The following is a 20,086-nucleotide window of genomic DNA, read 5'->3' on the forward strand; positions in this document are numbered from 1 at the left end:
GTGGTGCATGGATTCATGCACATTGAAAGGAAATTAATTAGAAGGTGGCTGGCGAAGCAGGACTGGATGAGACAAGCTAGACATGCCCTGGAGCCAACCTCCTGGGGTCCCTCTCTGTCTGGCCTCACCTGGAGTGGTGCCGGGGCTTGAAGGGCATCTACAGAGTGAGCAGGGTCCCTTGGGCAGGTGGGGTCCCTCAATCTGGCCTGTGGGGATAGGGCCAAAACTGGCAGTCTGACATCCCCCAAGGGGTTCTAGAGTGCGAGAGGGCACTCTGCAAAGTTGCTATTGCTAGGCAGCTCCTGCTTGAGTGTCTGCCCCCTGGTGGTCAGTGCACATCATACCTAGCGGCCAATTGGCTAGTTGCTTAGCCTTTTATATATATAGATTATATATAACAGGATATTGTAATACTTAAGTTACAAAATTTTTATTAAAACGTTTCTTACATACTGTTACATTGGCTGGGCCACAAAAATATTCGTTGTGGGCTGCATGAGGGCACACAGGCCACGAGTTTGACATGGTTGATTTAGAGCATTGTGGAAAAGACCCTGTAAATGTAACAAGCTGGTTTAGTTCACCTGTGACAGGTCTTGCCAGGCTAAGGGAACAGGCTCTGAGCCTCACAGAGCCAAAGAATTTGCTAAAGGGGCAGAGGGCTCAGTCTCATCATCTTGTTTTTCTCACCTTCTTTGAAGGAAGCACATGTCCAAAGATCCTTTACAATGGCTCAGACCTTGGCTATTTTTTTCTACTCACTTGCAAATCCACTCTAAGACAACAGGCTAAGCAGTTTCTTTGCCCTTGGTCCTGGGTACAGACCTATCTTTAGCATAAAAGATGTAAGACTCTTTCTGAAGACAACTATAGCAGTCTTCTTACTCTTAGCTAATTCATCACCAGGCTTGATTTAAACCTTTTTGAAAGCTGGGGCATTTCTCTAATATTTTGGCACTTTGGCCAGTGTTTGGAATGATCAGATCCTCATAGGATTTAGTCATTTTCTATTTTCTTATTATTTTCTCTAGACAGTGGTTTGCTCCTTAAGAAAACTACATTTTTAGGTTTGATTTCAAGCTGGCTTATTATAATGATGTGAAATCCTAATTCTAATTCATTTGCTATTGTGTAAGGTTACTGTTTGTTTTTTTTAAAACAGAAAGTTCTGTATTTTATTTTATAGGTGATTTTTTCCCTCTTAACATTGGAAAGAACATTGTTTTAGAAATGGTACTGTTTGGAAAATATTGTGTGAATCTGAAATTAAAATAGCATTTATAATTTGATGTCCACATCTCTAAGGGAATAAAGAAAAGCTGGACTTAGAGCATCTTGAACTACTTACTTCTAAAGTGCTAAAGTCATGTATCTGAATTATTTTAGCATTTTGCAGAGATGGCTGTAGGAATGGAGGAGCTTGTATTGCTGCTAATGTGTGCGCCTGCCCACAAGGCTTCACCGGGCCCAGCTGTGAAACAGGTAAGAATATCATTCCATCTGCTAGAAAATGAATTTTTGCACTAATGTACCAAAGTAATCCATGAGGAAAATACTGTTTCGTGTGGGCTCTCAGAGCATGGAGCTATTAATAAGGAAGTGCTAAGAGGGAAGAGAGGAGAGGGAGGAGGGAAGAAGAAGGAGAAGAGAGCTGGTCTCAGTAATGCATATTTACTAGGTAGTTCCCCAATCTGACTCTAAGGAGGTTTTGCAACTATTATAACTAGAAGCACATTAAACATTTTCAGCAAGATATGTGGGGTTGCCCAGGATTTTAGACATCACAATCTATTTTACTAATTTAGAGCTCATTTTTTCCTGGTATCTATCTAACTATATCAAAATGTAGACTTCAAGCTCATGGCCAACTCACATCCTAGGACACATTACCTTCTGCATTCACATTTGAGAATTTTTAATAAATCCTTATCTGGCCCAATCAATATTCATTTATTGCTTATTTACAAAATATTTAGTTTTCTATTCAGTTAATTATTTCTTATTTAAGTCCATTTTTCCTACTCTTTCTGATGGATACTACCCTGTTTCCCTGAAAATAAGACAGTGTCTTATATTAATTTTTTCTTCCAAAGTTGCGCTAGGTCTTATTTTCAGGGAATGTCTTATCTTTCCATGCGCTAGGTCTTATTTTCGGGGAAACATGGTAATACTAGAAACTTTAAAAATATTTTATTTTTAATTCTTTATTGTTTAAAGTATTACATATAGTATTACATGTGTCTCCTTTTCCCCACATTCAATGTGGGGAAAAGGAGACACATGTAATACTATATGTAATACTTTAAACAATAAAGTATTACAATAAAGTATTAACTTTAAACAATAAAGTATTACTACCCCCTCCCAACCCGCACATGCCCTCAGCCCCCTAGTGTCTGTGTCCATTGGTTATGCCTATATGCATGAATACAAGTCCTTTGGTTGATCTCTGACTGCCCCTCCTGCCTTCTCTCTGAAGTTTGACAGTCTGTTAGATGCTTCCCTGTCTTTGGATCATCAGTTTATGTTGTTCATTATATTCCATTAATGAGTGAGATCATGTGATATTTATCTTTCTCTGACTGACTTATATCGCTTAGCATATGCTCTGCAGGTCCATCCATGCTGTTGCAAATGGTAAGGAATCTTTTTTTTTTTTTTTTTACAGCAGCATAGTATTCCATTGTGTAGATGCACCACAGTTTTTTAATCCACTCATCTGCTGATGGGCACTTAGGCTATTTCCAAATCTTAGCTATTATAAATCATGCTGCTATGAACACAGGGGTGCATATAGCCTTTCTGATTGGTGTTTCTTGGGATATATTCCTAGAAGTGGGATTATTGGGTCAAATGGAAGTTTCATTTTTAATTTTTTGAGGAAACGCCATACTGTTTTCCCCAGTGGCTGCACCAGTCTGCATTCCCACCAGCAGTGCAAGAGGGCTCCTTTTTCTCTGCATCCTTGCCAGCACTTGTTTGTCAATTTGTTGGTGATAGCCATTCTGACAGGTGTGAGGTGGTACCTTATTGTTGTTTTGATTTGCATCTGACTTTGGATGATTAATGACTTTGAGCATGTTTTCATTTGTCTCTTGGCCTTCTGTATGTCCACTTTTGAAAAGTGTCTATTTAAGTCCTTTACCCATTTTTTATTGGATTTTTTTTATCTTCCCTTTGTTAAGATGTATGGGTTCCCTATAAATTTTGGACATTAGGCCCTTATCAGATATAACATTAGCAATGTGTTCTCACATGCAGTGGGCTTTCTTGTTGTTTTGTTGATGATTTCTTTTGCTGTGCAGAAGTTTTTATTTTATTTTGGTATAGTCCCATTTGTTTATTTTATCCTTAGTTTCCGTTCTCCTAAGAGCTGTATTGGTAAAGATATTGCTACAACATAGGTCAGATATTTTGCTGCCTATTGATTCTTCTAAGACTTTTATGATTTCCTTCTTACATTTAAGTCCTTTATCTATTTCGAGGGTTTTTTTTTTTAATGTATGGTCTAAGTTGGTGGTATAGTTTCATTTTTTTTGCATGTGTCTGTCCAATTTTCTCAATACCATTTATTGAAGAAATTGTCTTGACTCTATTATATACTCTTGCCTCCTTTGTCAAATATTAATTGAGTATAATGGCTTGGGTCAATTTGTAGGTTCTCTGTTCTGTTCCATTGGTCTATATGTCTGTTCTTATACCAGTTTTAAGAACCGCTGCTGGGTAATTTAGCTTGATATCTGGTCTTGTGATCCCTCCAACTCTGTTATTTTTTCCTCAAGATTTCTATGGCTATTCGGATCTTTTTTTTATTCCATGTGAAGTTTTGGAGAGTTTGTTCTAGGTCTGTGAAATATGCCACTGGTATTTTAATGGGGATTGCATTAAATCTATAAATTGCTTTGGGTAGTATAGACATTTTAATTTTGTTGCTTCTACCAATCCATTAACATGATATATTCTTCCATTTGTTTATGTCTTCTTCTAGCTCTTTTTTTCAGTGACCTGTACTTTTTTGAGTACAGATCTTTTACCTCTTTAGTTGTTTATTCCTAGATATCTTAATATTTTTGGTGCAATGATAAATGGGATTCTTTTGTTTGTTTGTGTCTCTTTCTGTGAGTACATTATTGGTGTAAAAAACCCATTGATTTCTGGTGTTAATTTTGTATCCTGCTATATTGCTGAATTCATATATTAAATCTAGTAGTTTTTTGATTGAGTATTTATGGTTTTCTATGTTAAAAACATATTTTAAAAAATACATGTAGTTTATATGTAGCTTATGACCCCAAGTAAGATGATTCTTCAATTGAAAATATACCTTGAGAATAAAAAGAGTGTTTTGAGTAGTAAGTCCTAATGAAAATCATGTGAGTAGTAGTCTTGGTTACTATGGATCAAGTAGGCTCTACCAGCAGATGACCTCAGAAAGTCTGGTTATAATCCCCAGGAGAGAGCTGCTGCCAGCAGTGCCTGGTGGTTTCCACCTCAGGGCGCTTCCCACAAATCTGAGTGCTATAGAAGCAGTGCATGTCTTGCCTCGATCCTACCTTCAAAGTCATATGGTTTAATGAAAACACTGACTGGTTGGGATGTGAGACAGAAAACCTTCTGCTCCATTTGGGAAGTGAGCATTTGCTGAACTCGTACTGCCACTGTTCACAGAAGGTTGCTCACAGGAGGGCTTGCATCACTAGATCATTTCTTTCTACAAGTTCCTCTATGTGGTTCTTTTCAAACTGCCATTGGTTACAAAGGTTTCTAATAGAAAACACATAGTGACTATCTTAATTCCTGGTACTCTTTCTTATAGGGATAATGTCCTAAGTCAGGTATTCCCAAGCTCGTCACGCATGTGAATCACCCATAGAGCTTGTTAACTTGTTTAAAATACACATTTCTGCCTGGCCAGCATTGCACAGTGGTTTAGCACAGATCCATGACCCAGAAGATCTCGGTTTGATTCTAGATCAGATCACAGGCCCAGTCTAAGCTCCATCCCCAGTACAGGAGGCAGCCAATTAATGATAGTCATCATTGATGTTTCTCCCTCTCTCTCTACCTCTCCCTGAAATCAATAAAAAATAAAAATACAGATTTCAAGTAATTAACCGTCACAGGATTTTCTAGATCAAAATTAGGTCCTTTCAATCCAATGTTTCTATAGGTTTTTTCCTGTGAACTCCAGTAATACACCTACACAAGGTACAGTGTGATCCTACGTAGTTGACAGCACCTCTGAAGACCATGTTTTCTGAATACAGTGTTTTGTACTGCTTTTGATGCACTGAAACTCTGGATTTTTCAGAGCATTTCATTCATGTGGAATTTTGAAATAAAGACTGTCCCTGAAAATCTGGGATGAATAATGGCCATGTCATTCTTCCACTGGAAAAAAACTGTGATGAGATTATAAAAATCTGGAGTCATCTAAAATTAATTTAAGTAATGTAATATTTAATATTGGAGTTAAGAATAACCCAATATAATATTTAGCTTTCCGCTATTTAATTATCCTTGAGCTTCCAATCTAAAAAAGAGGATGATTCCAGACTTACTCTTAGGAGCTCTCTATAACAGCCTGGGGTTTTGAGGACAGACATGGGTTCATAATCTAGTTCTACATTTACTTTTATGTGGTCTTGGGCAAGTTACATAACTTCTCAGTACCTTGTACTCTCTTTGCATCAACTTATTCTTCACAAGTCTCCTCCAAGATAGATATTTTCTCCACTTACCAATGAGAATATTGGGTTCAGAATGATTACATTTTTTTCTAAGGTCACAGTGTTAGCAGCTGTATATAAATGCCTTTCTACTCCTAAGCCCAGACATTTCCTCTGTAGCAGAACTTCTCAAAGTTTTTACTTAAGTCACAAACGCCAGAGGAGAGAGAACATCTTTATCCAGGGAGGGCCCAGAATGGCCCAGCTCAAGGGGAAATGAAATGTCTTCAAAACAGTATGTTTTATCCTGAAAATTGAGTAAAGTTCGTGTTATAAGACAATGGGTCATTGCTTATCTCTGCCTTCTAGCATCTTTCAGCACAAGATCATATTTCACTATTTGGAAAGCAAGCATTCCTGCCTCTTATCTGGGAAAATGAAATACTACTACTTGCCTCAAATCATCTGTCCTAGTTACTGGTCCAGGTTAACTCCTAACCACTCACCTTCCAACACCGACACTTTTGTTGATGCAGTTATAAATAAAAGTTGTACCCTTAACAAATAACTTTAGATGAGAAGAGATCCATGTAAAAAAGAATCTGTTCAATCATTTATTCAACAAATATTTATTTAGGATATGTTATATGCTGAGCACTGATCTAGAAACAGGATGTAGCAGTGAACAAAATGGAGGCCTTGTCTGCAGGGGAATTTTGGTCTAGGCATATAGAGGCACTGCAAATAGGAAAAGAAAGAAATATATAAAATATTATTAGGTAACAATAGGTGCTGTAAAGAAATTTAAAAAGCTAGTATAAATTATTTTATTGACCTGTGGACCTACACATGACAGGTGTTATTACTATCAATATTTACTTAATTAATAAAAGTAATTAACATCAGCTTCTGTATCAAGTCCCAAAATTTTAGTGGTTGCTGTAAAAAGTATATTATTGCTCACTCACATCTCAGTTCAGTCTGTCAAATGGGGAGATGGTGAGAGTTGAGGGGGATTGGGATTGGGATTCCTCAAACCAAGCCCCTGGCTGTCTCCATTATATGGAGAAGCCATAAGGATGGAGACCTAATCACAGGGATTCAGGGGATTAGAACATGTGGTTGAGTTGAATGTCCAGGAAGATGAAACTGGTTTGGTGAACATCCAACCAAACTTTTGCCATATCTGCTATCTGGCATTGCTGGTACTACTAACACTAAACAATCAAAATATTTTCTGCGTTTCTCTCATTGACTCAGAGTGAGAAACTCAGAGTTACTTCCTTTTTCAATCATTGTCTTCTTTCCCTGCAAGAGATCCTTAACTTGGAATTCCTGGACCCCAGCAGGCCTTTGTATAGACTTGGGGGCCCATGAACTTCCTGAATTTCTATGTATGTGCATATTTTTCTGCAGCAAGAAACCATACCATTTAAAGATTCCATAGGGATCTCTAATTTCTAACTAGGTAAGAACCAGGAGGGAGGAAGTCTATCATGAATCATAAAGAAAACTAACCACTGTTTCATTCTGTGGTAGGTAATTCAAACTCAAATATCCAATGCCTCCTTTGGACTTTGGGCACCTTAAGTCCAAAGACCCTAAATTGAGCTCATCATCTCTCCGTGACTCATGACTTCTCTCTTCTCTCACTTCTGTTACCAAAACCTGGTTCTTCACTTCTATTCTTCATTTCAGTGACTGGCAGCCTTATCCACCAAGTTTTCTGGGCCAGTAATCAAGGACTCATCCCCTTCTAATCGCCACTCACATCCAGTCAAGTCCTTTTGCTTTTCTTTACGAGGGTCATTTCTTTTCATTTCAGCTGGTCCTACAGTAGTTCAAAGCTCTCAGGTATAGCTCTTTACAGACCAGTCTCCACAGAATATCAGAGCACAGATCTTATCACCCCCTAGTGAAAAAAAATCCTTCAGCAAACTCGATGGCCCTGAAGATAAAGGTCACATTTCCGAACATGTCAAATAAGGCCCTTGAAGATTTAGCCTCTTATCTACCTTCTTGTCCCTCTATTTCCTAAACTCATCCCAACCCCGTCAGACATTGAGTATCATGGGGTAAAGAGTGTATCTGGTACATGTTAGGATCTATGAGACATATTGTGCGGCCTGCAACTTATTAAGCATTCCACAAATATTTGGTGAATAATTTTTTTAAAGGCATAAATAAGTGATCAATTAAAAAGAAGGAAAAAAAATGATGTGGCTGTTTCCATATTTGCTGGACATTTTTTGAGTATTAGTTTAAAGAGGCCTTCAGGGTCACTTCTGCACGTTTATATGGCAGATGAGGTAGTTAAGGCACAGAGAAGTGAAGTCACTTGCATATGCTGTTTCATAGCAGGTGCAGTTCTGCAATTTAGAACTCAGGTGTTCCGATTCCTGGCCCAATGTTGTTTTTTTCCTTCTTTTCTCCATTTCTTCCTTCCCTGTCAACTACCAACTAATCTTGTTGTCTTTAACAATGAACACTGTGGCACTTTTCCTCTCCCAAGGTAGGGAAAATATCAGGATTGTCCAGGTTTCCTTAGTAGAAAATTGGCCTGCATTTGGCCTGCTGATGTGGGATGCTGTTTCAGAGCCTAGAAAGGAGATTAATTCCTGGCCCAGTGGCCATCTGCTGGGCCCTCACAATGGAACTGCTCAGGACGAAGTAATAGGATTTACTGGGTTTTGAAAGACAATTTTAATGTGCAAGACATTTACTAACTCTTGTTATTTTATTGATAGTTGAGAAAGTCTCCCCTGAACAACCTCCCCTAATTTATCTAGTCTATTTATGCATCATGTATATATTAGTGAAATGCTTGAATCGATTTACCAACTTCACAAAGGGGCTATGTGTATGCTTTTTACTGATTAAAATTAATTTTTCTTGGCTTTCTTTTTTAGCCACTGTGTAAAATCACCCACATGCACAGCACAACATCATTTTTAATTAAATTTCCTAATAGCCATCAGGTGTTTAACTTGGATTTACCAGGGTGATTACTTCTTGGATAACAATAAAATGTATTAGAAATCTATGTGCTGAGGCTTACCAGCTCTATCACTGCCTTCTCTGTATTTTTTGTGCAGTTGCTAAACTTCAGCAAATGTGTCTGACTCATCTAATTAATATGCAAAGGTGTCTGATTATACTAAAAGTAAATATTTCAATCATGAGTGAAAGTATAGCTATAAAGATTTGACAGTTCCCTACAACTAAACGCTGACTAAAATGTTTATAACTGGGAAAATTTTGCTATCAAATGGCAAACCAAAAAAATATAATAATAATAATAATAAAAATGCTATAATACCAAAGAAAAGGAGGTCAGACACTGTGGTGATGAATGGCTTCTTTCCCCCCAGCGTGTAAAATAATGGGTTTCATATTCACAGATCAAAACATGTGATGAGATTTTAATTATTCTTAGTGAGTAGTTAAATGAATATAAATTTAAGGTGCATGTCTAAGTGTTTTGTATCTTTTAATATCTGTAGTTTCAAAATGATCAAATGGAGCACATGATATCTATGAATGTTGCTTTACTTCAAAGGTAACTTCAAATTGATTGAGGTTGATTGATTTTTAAAAGTTTATATTATTACTGTCATAGTATAGGTGGGAAAAATCCTTTGATTCATTTATATTTTTTGCTAGTAGTATGTACAGTTAGTATTTATTATTAACAATGTCAAATTATATTAAATTCTCAGGTATGGTTAAATTAGCACATTTTTCATCATTAAAGAAATACATTGATTTAATTTTGTAATTACATAGCGTTTGTTTAAAGGCATATTTTCAGAAGATTACATTATTTTATAACTAGAGGCCCGATGCGTGAAATTCATAATTCATGCAGCGGGGGTGGGGGAGAAAGGGAGAGGATGTTCCTCAGCCTAGCTTGCACACTCTCCAATCTGGGACCCTGGTGGGATTGTGTCTAAATGGGTAGTCTGACATCCCTCTCACAATCCAGGACTGCTGGCTCCCAACTGCTTGTCTGCCTGCCTTCCTGATTGCCCCTAACTGCTTCTGCCTGCCAGCCTGATAACCCCCTAACCACTCTCCTGCCAGCCTGATTGATGTCTAATTGCTCCCATGTCAGCCTGTTTGCCCACAACTTCCCTCCTCTGCAGGCCTGGTCACCCCCTACTTCCCTCCTTTGCGGCCTGGTCACCCCTACCTACCCTCCCCTGCAGGCTTGATCACTCCCAACTGCCCTCCCCTGCTGGCTATCTTGTGGTGGCCATCTTGTGTCCACATGGGAGCAGAATCTTTGACCACATGGGGGCAGCCATATTGTGTGTTGGAGTGATGGTCAATCTGCATATTACTCATTTATTAGATAGGATAGAGGCTTAGTGTGTGGGTGGGGGCCAGCTGGTTTGCCCTGAAGGGTGTCTTGGATCAGGGTTGGGGTTCCCTGGGGTGTGAGGCGGCCTGGGCAAGGGGCCTGTGGTGGTTTACAGGCCTGCCACGCCCCCCTGGTGAGCCAAGTGGAAGCCCTGGTATCTGAAATTTATCTTCTACAATTGAAACTTTGTAGCCAGGGTGTGTGGAAAGCTTGGCTTCCTCTATTGCCCTGGAAACCCAAGCCTCCCTCCTGCTTTATCTGTAGTTGCAGCCATCTTGGCTGGGTTAATTTGCATACTCACTCTGATTGGCTGGTGGGCATGGCTTGTGGGTGTAATGGTTAATTTGCATATTATTTTTTTATTAGATAGGATGTTATACATGGAATATTGAAAAACTTCAAAAGCAAGAGAAACTTCTCAAAAGATTTCTACATAGCATATATTTTTTTTAAAAAAACTAAATTGACTCATAGTAAAATTCCATTGCCATATATATCTTTTTTTTGTGGGGGGGAGGGGGAGAGGAGACTGAGTAAAATTTTTGAGAAAATATAGTTAAAAAAGAAAAGAAAAAAAAACTTTAGATACCTCTGCTTTACCAATAAAGGTGATCTCTTTTTTTAAGCATTGTTTTAAAATTATTTTGCTCTAGCTAAACTTCATATACAGAAAAATCATTAAATAAACTTTATTGTGATACATAAATTTGGGATGAAGCAAGTTCAGCTCTGATTCTCTCGGTGTCTAGTGACATCATTTTTCCAGATCTGGATTTCTCCAGGGAAGAGACAAGACACAGGGTGGACCATTGGTGACTTCTGTAATCTGGGGTCACACCCATGAGGGATCTGTTGATCCTCCTGAGATGGGATCTCCAGTCATGCTTGCTGAGGCCCATCTGAACTTCACCCTTGGTCTCTCATGATAAAAGGGATTGAACTACATTTGGTGATGGAGTGTGTATTCATGAACTTTAGATGAATTAGGGATTTAGATCACAACATTACTTCTTCCTGTTATAAAATTTTTTAAAAGAATAAAAAACTGTCACCAAAGGGTTTTGCCCATACCCTACATGTGAGTTAACTTGGGTGCTCCAGGCATAGCTACTCTTTAAATTGATAATCCTTCCTCTGAAATAATCCTTGATTTGCTTAGTTATGTCAAACCTTGGTCTTCCTTAAAGCATTTAACATAGTTGTCAGAAATTGAAGTCAGAGAGACATGGGCATGAGTCCTAGTGCTGCTATTGACCAGCTGTGTGGCCTTTGCTATGTTACTTTATTTTCTTATGCCTTTATTTTCATATATATAAAATGAAGGTGACAATGATATTTACCTCATGTAGTAGGGGTAGTTCTGAGATTAAATGAAATAATGTAAGCAAGGCTCATAGCATCATATCTGATGTGTGTATTATTATACATTTTAAGTAAAATTTTATATACATAACTCTTTGAAGTGTTAGACATCCTGAAGTTAACTGGAGGTACCCTGAGATGTTATGAAATAAGGGTGCAGAATAAGAAATGATTCTAATTTTTGATGCATTTATAAACCAGCTTTAAGTGTAATTTTACCATATTTTAATAGTTTAAAATGTTTAATTTACCAATATACATTCCTTGAATTCTTAAAATTGCCTTATTGTAGCTCTAATGTGAATCTTTAAAAATTAATGTTTTTTTTTTAATTTTTTTAATTTTTTAATTTTTTTATTTTTTTTAAATATATTTTATTGATTTTATACAGAAAGGAAGGGAGAGAGATAGAAAGCTAGAAACATCGATGAGAGAGAGTCATCGATCAGCTGCCTCTTGCACACCCCCTGCTGGGGATATGCCCGCAACCAAGGTACATGCCCTTGACCGGAATCGAACCCGGGTCCCTTCAGTCCCCAAGCCGACGCTCTATCCATTGAGCCAAACCGGTCTCAGCAAAAAAATTAATGTTTTTTTAGAAATCTAACTTTGTACTATTCAAAAAGTAGTTAAATCTCAGTTTTAAATCTCAAAGTCATTCTTCAACTCCTTCAGGTTTATTGGGAAAAAAGTCTTACTCATTCTTTGTATCAGTCATATACAGTATAGTAGATAGCAACTGTGATGGGAAACATTTCAGACTCTAATGGTAATGCCTACCTAATTAATGTGGGAAATGAAGACTCATCGTGCAGTTAAGGTAAGAGAAAAATTAATGCTTTCAAGCTGTTAGAGGAAACATCGTCAAGAAAAAAAGTCAAGAGAAATTTGGGAATTTGGAAAAGATCTTCACTTTTGCTTTAAATATGTTGATTTCTTTTTTCATGGATCACTTTTGAATATAACTTATTTTGTCTTATGCCATCGAATTCCATTCTACTGGAGTCTGGGTTCTTTGAGAGTAGGATGAAGCCTACAATTTCATGTTTCTAGTAGCTTAGCATCATGCTTTATACATAACAGGAAGTCAGTGAATATTAATAAAATATAAATACACTCTTGCATTTGGATTAGAAAAAAAAACAAAAACAAAAACTGCACCTGATTGAGGAAATCAACTTTAACAGTTCCGTGCATTACTTGACTGCTGATTCTAAGTTTAGTATGAGGCCAAAGTATAATGTGCTAGCTCTAAATGAAAATGTAAACATAACCTGTGTTAGTAGAAACAGAGTATATAAAACCATATAAGTAATAGTCTCCCCTGAATTCTGTATTACTTATTCCATCATGGAATATTGTATTTACTTTGGTCAACAGATTTTAAGAGGAGAGGTCACTGGCAAATTGGAGAGTAATTACAGAAAAGTTATCTGGAAAATGAAAGCCCTGTTAGGTATAAGGGAATATTTCAATAAACCTTACATGTTTAACCAAGAAATTTAAAAAGATTAAAATTTTAAGGTGGTATGAAATAATTCTTCAGAATATAAAGAGCCAAATTAGTACTTGCATTTCAGATTAGATTATTACGTGAAGCTCTAGTGTAGGGGTGTTGAACTCAATCAGAGAAGGGGCCAAAATCTAAAATCCAGCCTAAATTGCGGGCCGAATGGTTTACTGAACAGTCATAAACTGACAATGTCATAAACTGACAGCGGAGTGCAGTGATGACAGCGCGGTGCGGGCCACATTGCAAGGCCTGGCGGGCTGGATTTGGCCCGCGGGCCTTGTGTTTGACACATGTGCTCTAGTGTATAAAATTAGTAAATTTACTGAGAGACAATTTTGAGTTCCAAATACGAAATATTCTGGTTCTAAGAACCTCAGAAAATTGGGATGGACAGCCCACAAGCAGAGTCTAGATGACCAACTGTAAGAAGCACTTAGGGCACAGAGGATTTTGCACTGTGTCTAGATTGCCTTGGTTTATCTAGGACTCGTCTTGTTACAATTTTTCATCACAGCAGCTGTTTCAAACTGGGTGTCTAAGGGCAATTGATGGCTAAGAGTTAAGAGTAAGTTTGGCAGATGGCTCTTCGGGCACAAATCCAGGCTCTGCGACTGACTACTTTGTGGACTGGGACAAGTTACTTAATTTTTATGCCTTGGATTCCTTGTTTTAAAATGGAATGATAATAATAATACCTATTTTATTGTATTGTTGAGATGATTACATTAGTGAATGCACACAAACAGGTACAGCAGTGGTTCAGTAAATGTTAGCTGTTATTATGACCGTGTCCCTAATCCTTACAATAAAAGACTTGCTCTGGGCTGTACAGACAGTACTGTGAGGAAATAAGAAATCATATTCAGGGCTAGCAAAGTGAAATAATCTGTTCTCTTTCTGCTCTGACATTTGGCCTCCACTGCACCTAAAGGTGACTAAATGTCTCTGTGGAATATAGGTGCCAAATGATCAAAATTAAGCATTTATTAAGTTCTTATGTATGCACAGCAAGCATTGCCTGTGAGTGAAGATGCAGAAAGTAAAAATGCAGTATTTTTTCTCTTGGGAGTTTATACCTCTGACAGCCTAATGCACGGGGGCGCACTTTATCTAAATGACAAGGGAAGAGCAGATGGGAACAAAATAATAGTAATACTTTTTAAGTGATTGGTAAGTACTAATCTTCTCCGGTATGGGGACCTCAGAAGAAATTGCTCTCAAGAGGAATAAACGCGGGAGCTGGAATCCAGCCGTTGTAATTTTCAGGGGATAGTTTATTCTGATAAACTCCTCCTGGTGGGACCCGGGAGGCAAGCAAAGGGCTGATTAAATGTGTGAAAGTACGCACTCAGGTGTTAGTCTGGGTTTTCATAGCCAATTTTCTCAATCTTCGTGTCTGAAGATAATTATAAGGCTGAGTAAGAGTGAACTTGGACCTCTTGTTTAATCAAAGTAAAAAAAACAAGTTAAAGGAATTCTCTGATTGTTTCCGTCTTTGAAAACATGGAACCTTTTGTTGTCTTTCTTAGGTGAGGCGTGTTTTCATTTGCCTTGAGCAGCCTTTGAGATATAAGCCACTCACTCAGGCATGTTATTTTGCTTTAGATGTTAAAAGGCTAAATTCCGGTCTTAAAATAAATGCTGCCTTTGTGCTTTTTATATAAAGCTGAATGCGTTTTAGTGCTTCACTCATTTTCTTTACATTTTTTTTTAATTCAAAGAAGATGAAATATGTTGACTGTGACTATTTATGTTTCTTTATGCTTAAAATTCAAGTCAATCCAATGGACTCTCTAAAACAAGACAATTTGTTATTTATTATGACCATCTCGGTTTTGACCATTTATAACAGAAGTAGATTAATTAAAATAAAGAGGCCTTTAGACTGTCCATATGCAAGAATAAGTTACGTATTACATAAGACGCTAAAACGTTTATTTGGTGAAAGGTGGGAAGGTGAACCTTTCCATAAATCATAAACTTAATTACAAATTAAGTCCTGATTCTGTTACAGGATTAATTTTGTATCCTAAATTGAGTGAGAGGCAAGATTTACTAAGTTTCTAAAATCAGGTATCAATCAACTAATTGTAGCTTACATAGGAACAGAATGGAGAGAATTGTTAATTTTTGTGGAAACTATTAATAAATATTCATAATATAAATCTGATATCAGATCATTATCTTCACATTTGCATTCTTGAAAGGCAAATAAAAGGGAGAGATTTGTTCTACCCTTTTGTTGTACTCATTTACCTGGGACCTCAGCCCTCTCCTGGAATGGCTTTCCTGGAAGTGAATTAGAACTTCCTAACTACTATTTTCGAGGTGCTCAAACTGTTTGACCTTTCTGCAGAGCGTTCAAATTCATTGCAGCAACCCTCTTTGCGTTCCTTGACGTGACATTCTCTTCAGCCTGTGTTGCATTGCAACAACCTTATGTAGTGGGCTCTTTGACACATGTTTTTGGAGGGAAGGATTGAGAAGTAAGTGAATTGCCCATGGGGTCATAGCTATCAGTTTGAGTTTGGCGTTAAACACAGGACAGCGGAAATCCAAAGCCCATCTGAAAAGCACTGCGCTGAATTCCCCGCATGGGCTACTGCACGTGAGTTCTTACTGCTGCTGCTCTTCTGCCTGTTGGACTAACTTTGCCTGCATTTTCTTCTTCTCATCTCCTGAATGTGGAGATTAAATTACACACTTGATCGTCTCCTTTCTTTCTTAATGCCGTCTTCTATGTGAAGCTCAACCACCCGCAAGTCTTCAAAAGGGGTCATCCTGTGCAGACCCCCTTTCTTGGCTTAACTCCCATATCCAAGGGGCTGCCCTTTAGATCCTCCTGGACAGTCTGCACTTGAACTTCACTATGCCCTACTTCCCTGTGCTTTCCTTCCTTCATATTGGAACCACTCAGGCCTGACAAGCCACCTATCTCCTTTCATTGCCTTCATTGCCCTCAAAGCAACACCAATACCAATGGCGGATAGCAGAATTTTAACCAAAATTTTGAGCGTCTACCCCCTGATGGCCAGTGTGCATTATAGTGACTGGTTGTTCCATTGTCTGGTCAATTTGCATATCACTCTTTTATAATATAGGATTACTACAAGTCGGGGATCTTTCCATCAATATAGTTAGTTCTATTTCCATCTGGCAAACGTCACAGTATTTTCTATGTATGTGTAAATGTATCATCATTTAACTCTGCTCCTAATGAGGGCATTTAGGCTATTTCCTTTTTTTTATTTTTCTATTTCAAAGGGTTGCAGTTACATTCTTACATGCACATTTTTGTAACGTAAAAGTAAAGTAAAGCAAAGGGATTTCTGCAGGACTGTTTCCAGGGATGGACATTGCAATCATATTGCAGGAACATTTAAAAATCTGGTACTGCCAAGCCCTCCAGAAAGTATATACCCAAGTTATATACTCAACAACTGTTTGTGAGAATGACAGGACTATTTTCAACTTTCTAAGTGTGTTTTCCTCAAAAGGAATATAACATAAGCAAACAAGATCATGCTTGACTTCAAGATGTTTTGACAGACAAAGCCACAAAAAGCTCATCAACCTGTATCAAAGAACACCATAATGGTCATTAAAAGTAGAATGGGATGATCACAGAAATGACTCTGTTGCATGAGCAATAACATTGGGAGAACTAACACCCTTGGCAGATGTACTCTCTGGCTACACTGTGCTGGCAAATTTACCAGAGAGATGACGGGTTCTGGGTGCCCGGTTACCCTGACCCACCATGTCATCTCCTTCACCTCACTACCTGGTAGCTGAAGTAACAGCAGTTGTCCTCAGAATTTATAGCTACTTGGCTTTTCAGTAAGGCAGAGGAAAATAAGCCAGAAAACAAGTCACCTGCTGAGATCATTAGTAAAGGAACCATGAATAAATGAATTCTAAGAATGAGATTATTTTTGGCCAGAAATGGAATCAGGAAAACATGAATTAAATAACCTCTTCCCCTAAACGTTCCCAAACAAAACAACTCTATACATAAGGCCTAGATACATAATAGAAGAATGCCTTACTTAACCCCCTGCTTTTTATATGAATCTGAAAAGGCTGGTTATAAAACAATATAACTTTGTTGGCTGAAAGAGTGTTGTATAATTGGAGATCTCACATTGCATGGTTGTTTTGTCAACACACCATAAGGAAATCTCTATCATTCTGTCATTTATATGGCATTTCTCACACTTTGCTCTGTCCTACAGGAAGCTTACTCTGTAAAAGGCATGAGGGTTATAGTGTTAGAAAAGGTAAGGCTTCCTCTCTGCATGCAGCTTACATTTTAGGAGGAGAAACATACATTTAAAAATCAATTGTATAATTATTTACTATCTTTGTGCTAAGAATTGAAGTGACATGAAAAGATGTAACAGGATACCTGACCTAGGTAGAGAGTGGGGAAGGCATCCTTAAAAAAATGATAGGGGAACCACCTCACTTGTACCTTCAAACACTCAGAACATTTTCTATCACACTTAGGGTACATTTTCTGTATTCTTAGTGTTTGTATTTCTTGTCAAAAAATAAACTTCCCTATAGAGTGAAAGCTTCATAAAGAGAGATAATGACATTTTAAGTCTGTCTTTTCATTAAGAGTTAGCACAGTTCATTTATTTATTTGTTTACTCGTTCAGCAATGTCTAAGATGTACCTATTATTATTCTCAGCCTCCAGGTGATGGTAGTGTTCTGGCAAGGTCCTGCTCTCACAGGTTTACATTTTGGTGGGGGATTTAGGCAACATACATAAAATAAATAATACGTAGTGTGAAGTACCATAAAAAATATGTAGACTAAGGTGGTAAAGTGTGAACATTAGGGATCAGGGAAGTCTTTTTTTTTTTTTTTTTTTTAAAGAAACGGGGTTAAAACTTTGAGTTTTATGCCATCAGACTATACAACTTTCCAATCTTATTGTTCAATTCATTTCATTCACTGAAGATTTCCAAGTCTGGCAGACCATCACCTTCCAACATGCCCTCCTTGGCTCTCACAGTTTTGCATGTGGATGACCCAACCATAGCATGGCTTTTCAGTTCTTAGATCTCCTCACCTCCTCAGCCACGCATTCCCATGCTCACAACATTGACTTTTCCCTCTACAGCATCCCCCAAATCTTACTTTCAAGCATGTTATTGTTGGTTTACTATCTCCTATCCATCCATCTCACATACTCTACTACCTCTACTCCATTAATTGTTTAACTTTATTGAGAACATTAATCCTTTTATCTAAACACTTTTCTAATGCTCACCTGGATTTCATGGTTCATCAATCTCAACATTTCTTCATTAACTCTTGTAGCCTTTCTTGGAGAAAGGCTAAGCAAACCCAGCAAACCCATCTTTTGTCAGATACAGCCCTGGCCTCCTCCACTCCACTCCTGAAGAGCTGACTGTGTCTCAAGTAAAACACGCTATTGCACTGATGGGCCACTCTCCAAATTCATGAACACAAATGACAAAAGCGAATGCAAAACTATCATTCTTTAGAATGTTATTTTCCCACTCTCCTGAATAACTACTTCTTGCCCATTTTTGTCCCATCAAGCTTCTAAAAATTCTATCAAATTACCTTCTCAGAACTATGTTCAATCCCCTACTATTGTTGACCTTATCTTAACTTCTTGATACCTAACCTAAAAGGAAGAATTAGCCTTGAAAACATTTGGAAAAATTCCACATCCTTTCTCAAAAATAGCTGCTATAACATAGTGTTTATTTAGCATGAGCTTAAAAGTTTGGTAAAATTAAATTTTTAAAATGTCAGCCATAAATGGATACCCTTTCAATATTTACATGTAAATTGATCTTGCATCTTCTTTTTTGCCCATTGCAAAACTTTCAAAATATTTCTATGATTTCTGTGTTCAAGTTAAGTCCTATTTTCAATCTTATTTTTCAATTGACTTGTATTACCTTTCTCTAATATTTCGGGAGGAAAATAGCTCCAAGGCATAACTTCTACTTCATAAAGAACTCTGGCCCTACGTGGTGGGGCTCATTGACTGGGTGTAGTCCCCTGCACTGGAAGGTTGCTGGTTCAATTCCAGGTCAGGGAGCATGCCAGAGGTGCCCAGCAGGGGGTGTGCAGGAGGCTCCTAATCAGTGTTATGTTCTCACATTCATGTTTCTCTCTTCTCCCTTCTTGTCTCACTACATATTTTCATTCAAAATGCATGTTTTGTTCTTTCAACTAGTCTATAAAAAGACAAGTAGTGAAAATGAGTTAATTAATGATTTTACATATAAATTTTTAAGTATTAAAAGTTTTTTTATAGGTAAGATTCATTGTACCAGAATATATCTTTCAATGTGTGTGTTTATTGTCAATGTTTAGGCGACTATAAAGAAATTGTTCCAGATATTAAGAGGAGCGTTTTACAATAAGATATTTAATGAACAGATAACTTCTCAGTTATGACTCGTTATAACCCTTCATTAGTTTATTCTGCCTTTAATTTATCAAGGGGCAATGTAGATTGTAAAGTGAAATTGCCTTTTTGCTTTTAAATTAAATTTCTGTTAATATGAAGCGTTCTAACTACTTTTTCTGTAATTAAAACCTACGTACACAAGATTAGTTACCCATTACTGGTACATTGGTGAGCAAAAACTGATGGCTTTACATATAGGCTTTAGTTTAGTTCAGAATTACTAGAAAGTTTTATTTATTCACGGACACCTAAAATTACATGCATATGAAAATAACCTAACATAGAAATAGAATCACTTACATAATAGACAAAACCTTCTAGAAGTTTAAATGTAAGTAGTCTTGTACAAATATTTAAATCTTTAAAATGTTTGTCTCAAAATGAGGATAACATGTACATGTTTTACTCTATTGACCATTTCATATTAATTTTCTATACTTACTTAAAAAACATTGCAATAATTTAAAATTCAAACTCAAGCGCCTTCTACTTCTAAGGGCACATAAAAAAGGCATTTATTATATAACAAAAGATGAAATATATAGCTCACAAGCAGTAAAACACCCTGAGGCTTCCCTATAGTGATTTTTTAAAATTTAAAGCCAATTTCCAGAAGTTCAACAGGCCTTCTAATTTTTGTTACCTATATTAGTATATGAATATGTCTAGATAAGAATTTATATTTTAAAAATGAGGAGTGATTTAGAATGCTAT

General features: G+C 37.2%; 1 protein-coding gene across 2 annotated transcripts in view; it reads left to right on the top strand.

The window, feature by feature from the left end:
• The window catches only part of NELL2 (neural EGFL like 2), a 312,605-nt gene that overhangs the window by 225,233 nt on the left and 67,286 nt on the right, over nt 1-20,086 (top strand). For both annotated transcript variants that reach the window (XM_084876648.1, XM_084876647.1), the window contains exon 16: nt 1,387-1,482. In XM_084876648.1, the coding sequence (XP_084732774.1) occupies nt 1,387-1,482 (96 nt within the window). The remainder of the gene's footprint in view (nt 1-1,386; nt 1,483-20,086) is intronic.

Source organism: Pipistrellus hanaki (genome assembly GCF_964339955.1).
Source record: "Pipistrellus hanaki genome assembly, chromosome: 3".
Lineage (NCBI taxonomy): Eukaryota > Metazoa > Chordata > Mammalia > Chiroptera > Vespertilionidae > Pipistrellus > Pipistrellus hanaki.